The sequence below is a fragment of the Gymnoscopelus braueri genome (assembly GCF_963280865.1).
Source record: "Gymnoscopelus braueri genome assembly, chromosome: 16".
Classification (NCBI taxonomy): Eukaryota; Metazoa; Chordata; class Actinopteri; order Myctophiformes; family Myctophidae; genus Gymnoscopelus; species Gymnoscopelus braueri.
In genome coordinates this window covers 48,167,937-48,173,936 of record NC_137616.1, presented here as the reverse complement: position 1 = coordinate 48,173,936, position 6,000 = coordinate 48,167,937, and the positions used below count along the sequence as shown (strand labels likewise).

General features: G+C 42.0%; 1 protein-coding gene across 1 annotated transcript in view; it reads left to right on the top strand.

Moving 5' to 3' along the window:
* Positions 1-6,000, top strand: part of vegfab (vascular endothelial growth factor Ab) — a 32,894-nt gene that overhangs the window by 6,089 nt on the left and 20,805 nt on the right. Inside the window, 6 exon segments of the mRNA XM_080453836.1 lie at positions 957-973; positions 976-1,017; positions 1,019-1,099; positions 1,101-1,133; positions 1,177-1,200; positions 3,641-3,717. Of these exon segments, the coding sequence (XP_080309962.1) occupies positions 957-973; positions 976-1,017; positions 1,019-1,099; positions 1,101-1,133; positions 1,177-1,200; positions 3,641-3,717 (274 nt within the window).

The window sequence follows — 6,000 nt, the reverse complement described above, 5'->3', positions numbered from 1 at the left end:
ACCCCATGCATGCAGGGTTGCTCAACAGCAGTGCTTGTTGGGACAATCAGAAGCTGAACTTTCTGGGTATTGTTTCACACTGTTTGTTTTGGCTGAAAGCCAGCCCCTCAGCGGGGGGGCTCTGGTCTCGCTCTCTATCTGAGAGAGACAGTGTGTCTCACACTGTAACTTATTATTATGATGTCTCATTGTCTTTCTCAATAACTGCTGCACGACTGCTTGAATTACAGATAGAGAGAGAGGAGAGAAAGAAGAGAGAGTGTAGGGAAAAGTGAAGGGATATATATTAGGCCTAAAACCACTTAGATAGTTCAGCCCCCCAAAAATAGGTAGGAGACACAAAGAGTCTTCTTTGTGTCTCCTACCGGGACCAGTAGTCAGCGGTTCCGGTAGGAGACACAAAGAAGACTGGTCATCAAATTGTTATATATTTGTTTCATTATATATTTATACTTATTCCTTATTCCCCGTTTTGGTTGTGGGTGAACTATCCCTTTTAAAGCAGTAGTTCACCCAAAAAGGTACTTGGCTCAGGTGTGCGACAAAAAAAAAAAAAGATCTCCATGAATTCAAGGCTTCATGTGGTGTGTCATTGATAGAAAATAAGTCATTTTTTTGGGGGTGAACTACTCCTTTAAACCCCATATGGTTGAGCGGAGAACCTCAGGGCTCCATACTGGTGTATTTTCTGTTTTCTTCTATTGTGGGGGGGAAAGCTTTAGCTGAAAAATAGCAGATCGTCAAGCTGTTGTAAGCTTTGTTCGATCTGCTATTTTCCTGGCGAAAGCTGGGGTTTAAGTGGTCAATAATCATGCATGTATTTAAAATGCAATCCGTAACTTCTTTTAACCCATTAAGACTGGGAAAGCATGTGTCATGTGTACAAGATATACAAGCTCATGAGCTATGAGCTTGTAGATCTGCTATATACAGTCTCTCTCTCTGTCCCCATGCAGTGATCCCCTTCATGGAGGTGTGTACAACAGGAGCCTGTGTCGGCCCAGGGAGCTGCTGGTGGGAGATCCTGCAGGAGTACCCCGAGGAGGTGGAGCACATCTACATCCCGTCCTGTGTGGTTCTGACGCGCTGCGCCGGATGCTTGCAACGACGAGATGCTGCAGTGTACCCCCACCCTCCTCCTATTAACATCACTATGGAGGTACAAGTACCCCCACCTCCTCCTATAACATCACTATGGAGGTACGCCATTGGGCCAGGCTCTTCATTCCACCCACGCCCCCATGTCATTCTCTTTCGCTGTAGAGAGAGTGTACAAATTGACCCAAATTGACCTTTACGATCAGAGATCTCTGCCTGTACTGACATCTACATTCGAACACCTTTGAAAAACATTCCTGACAGACACCATCCCATTATGAAGGATCGCACTAAAGAATTTGCACTGATTCAGTGAAGCTGTAATTTTTTTTGAATTTCAGAAATATTTCCACCCAGTTTTAACCCCTTCACTGAATTTAGATGTCTTCAGACGTATCAATAGGCAGAGATCTCTGATCGTCTTGACTAAGTATACTTGCCTAACTTTACCGTCCTGAACCAAATGCTTCATTTCCTGGTTGTTGGCGTGATGCCGCCTCTCTTACCTAACCGTCTCACTGTGAAAACATTCTCTGTGTTGCCTGTTTGTTCCGGCCCTTACGACGGACTCCCGGAAGAACATTAGTGATCGCCTTTGGTGTTACCTAACGGGGGCTCGTTAATAACTTAGTAATTAAGTCTTCTAATCTGTCCTCTTAGAGCTGTGGATGTTTGGAATGTTAGTATAATATGATCAATAGATACGAGCTAGCAGGAGAGTGGTTTAAAAATACACTCTTTCACCCATCATGGTACTGTTTGTTATTGACATGCTTCAGAGTGGGCTAGTATACTGTAGGGCTGCTTTAAAAAATACACTTTTCAGGGCCACCCTGGTGGATCACTGAGTAAGAATGCATACCAATAAGGCTATAATCCTTCCCTTTGGTCTGGTTCGATTCCGACCCTACTGCATGTCATGACTCCCTCTCTCTCCTGTCTCTCTGATCACAGTCTATAGGCCACCTTTTAGGCGTTTTTCACTATTAAAAAAATATATATAATTTTTAAATAGTTAAAACAGCTGATCTACAAGCTCACAACACGTCAACATAGATCGGCTATTTTCACTATTTTAAAATGTTTTTCAAAATAGTAAATAAAAATGTCTAAAAGGCTTAGGCATAAGAGATAAGTCAAGATAGGGCTGAAACAAAGCTTAAGATGCATAACATAAAATCAATGAGAGCTTAAGAGGCCGTGTCCCACATAGAACGCCTGTTGAGCTGGCAGAGTCAGCCTTCCACGTATTTCTATGTTAAAGACGTTCTGGCACGCTCCTCCTCCCAGCACTGACCATTGCTTCAGCACTCCCGAGCTCCCAAGCTCACAGCGCACTCCCAAGCTCACAGTGCACTCCCAAGCTCACAGAGCACTCCCAAGCTCACAGAGCACTCCCAAGCTCACAGAGCACTCCCAAGCTCACAGAGCACTCCCAAGCTCACAGAGCACTCCCAAGCTCACAGAGCACTCCCAAGCTCACAGAGCACTCCCAAGCTCACAGAGCACTCCCAAGCTCACAGTGCACTCCCAAGCTCACAGAGCACTCCCAAGCTCACAGCGCGTCGCAGCGCGTCGCAGCGCGTCGCAGCGTGACGCGTTGTGAGCTTGTAGATCTGCTATTTTCAGAGCGCGACACCGGAGTGCAACCAAACATAAAATGACTTGTCTTTTAGTCCTACTGGATCTCTTCTCCACTAGATCCCTCACTAACATTTTGGTCAAGTTTTTATTTGTTGACGAAAATGTCAGTATATTTAGTGCTAGTTTTAGTCATCATACTGTAGCTAAGTTTTTATTTAGTTTTTATTTAGCTTTCGTCAGTGAAAAGAGGTAGTCGCCGAAAATGCAGTGGCATGGATTCCCCCCCCCCCCCCCCCCCCACCAGCAAATCCACAACTCCAACCTTGACTTTGGAACCTTAATCTTTTACCTTTTGACGTCAGAGACACACACACACACACACACACACACACACACACACACACACACACACACACACACACACACACACACACACACACACACACACACACACACACACACACACACACACACACACACACACACACACACACGTCAACACTGACCATAAACCTTTATGAAGTGCAACTGGCTCTGTATTTGTTTAAAGGAGCACGTCACCCATTTTCAGCCTTATCTTCACATAACATGGTCGTCACTAATGCCTCGTTGTAAGATGATGGCACCGTGTCTGTCTGCTCACTATCTGTCTCACTGTCTATAGCCCACCAGAAACATGTCTACCAATGACATCATTGATGGAAGGTTAGCACACTGAAATAGAAGCTATTGTACTGTTCTTGCATCAATACATAAAATTAAAAAAGTTTAAAATCTTGCTTGAAATTACCACTACTGATGATTTCATTGGAGGAAATCGACGATGTCATAGGGTCATGCTTCTTGTTTTTTTTACATTTGCAAGCAGCCTGGAACAGAGCCATCATGTGTAATATTTGCATCGTGGTGAATGTGACTAAATCAATAATACGTTTCCTTTCTTTTTCTTCTTTTACAGATTAAAAGAATAAAACCCCAAAGGCAACAAAATGATATATTCATGAGTTTCACAGAACACAGCGCATGTGAGTGCAGGTAAGAACCTATTAGCACCACACATACAAACACACTGAAATACCACACAGCAGCAATACACACATACAAACACACTGAAATACCACACAGCAGCAATACACACATACATACACACTGAAATACCACACAGCAGCAATACACACATACATACACACTGAAATACCACACAGTGGCAATACACACATGCTAACACACTGAAATACTAAGAAATGTCCACCACCCATACATACACACACACACACACACACACACACACACACACACACACACACACACACACACACACACACACACACACACACACACACACACACACACACACACACACACACACACACACACACGCACACACATACACACACACACATACACACACACACACTGGAATACTAAGAACCTATGTCCACCACTCATACAAACACACTGAAATACCACTTATGTGTGGACACTAAAGATTTAGTCATTTCACTAAAGAAGGTCTGACCAACCACAACGGTGCCGTGGGAAAAATCTGAAAATATCCGATCTACAAGCTTACAGTGTGTCACATCGTGACACATTGTGAGCTTGGAGCTTAGCTATTTTTGCTAATCGATTTGATTACATTTTAATTGATTAAATCATATCAATTAGTTTGATTAACCTTGTCAGAGAACTGTGAGGGCAGTGTATTAAAAAAAAAGCATTTCAATTAACCATTCATTAATCTTAATTGAGGCAAAAGTTGTAAATAATGGTGATGATGAAGTCACATCACTCATCCCTAGTGTAGCTGTACCTTTATGTAACAGGGCAGGAGTTCAGCCTGTCACAGTCAGTTTGGTTTTACTGCACACTACGTACAACTAGATATCATCGCTCTGCTCTCTTTGTCTGTAACTCTAAAAGCACGGCACAGGTTCAAGCAGATCCTCCATGTTGCTTCAATTTATCATCATCAGTGTTGGTTGGAAACCTTGTGTGTATGGACAAAATAACCTTATTAGTTCCAGTGGATCCCATGTAGTTATTATCTAGTCCCACACTCTTGTTAAAGGTAGGGCAAGTGATATGTTTGGGTTAAAACAAAAAGGGTTTTGTTAAAAGTTTAAAGCTCTCTGTTCTGACAGTAATCATTACTGTATAGAGTGTTTGTTCAGTAACAGTAGTCTCCCTGTCTCTACAGCTCTTTAATAAACAGAAAATACATTTTCAGGTAGGTGACAACATTTCAGCCAATCAGGAGAGAGTACCCATTTATCAGCTTAATTCTTTATAGTGTTCCAGTTCCAATGTTGTATCTGCTCATTTCTTTGTGTCATCACTTCCAATTTCACTTGTTTAATCTTTTGAGTTCTCTATCCTGATTGGATACAATTGGTATCCCGACCTGAAAATGCATTTGTTTGTTTACTAAAGAGCTGGAGAGACACGGAGACTCCTGTCACTGAACACACACTCTATAGAGCATCGCAGTTGCGGCCACTTCCGGGTTCCACTGCAAAATACTCAATGCATTTTTCCCATTGACATTTCCAAAAATATTGATATCAATTATTTTAAGCCTAGAATCAGGCCATCCAGGGTCCTGGTGAATCATGACCATAAAACGTTTGATTCTGTAAAAAAAACTTTTTGAAAACGGCAAAACAAAGGGTATTTATTAAATATAGTATATCATATAATTAAATATAAAATAAAAAGAAATCACAGAAAAAAATGTTGTATGGTCATGATTCACCAGGACCCTGGATGGCTTGATTCTAGGCTTAAATTAATTGATATAAATATTTTTGGAAATGTCAATGGGAAAAATGCATTGAGTATTTTGAAGTGGAACCAGGAAGTGGGCGGGAACTGCGATGCTCTATAGCAATGATTACTATGAGAATACAGAGCCATTTTAACACTTATTTTAACCACAGAAAATCACGTACCCTACCGTTAATACGTTTCATTGGTTCAATATTTATTAAATCCACGACACGCTCAACTACTTCCAACCCGGCGTGCTTATTTTGTGCATGTCATTATAGGCAATTTTCTTCTTTCTTCTTTTTTTTTTTATATGAAAAGCTTAAACATGGAGATCCAAGGTTTGAGCCTGACAGTGTGACCTCACCCTGTGCCATAAGAGAGCTCTTATCTAATCCTTTGTTCTGAGTGTGTGCCATGTGGAGGTCGCTCTGGGAACCCGGTTAGATAGCGTGACTTATTGATCGCTGACATGATTAGAGCTACACGGTATACAGTCCTGTGACTTTCACCTTGCATAGTGTGACGTATAGAGCAGGGCTTCTCAAA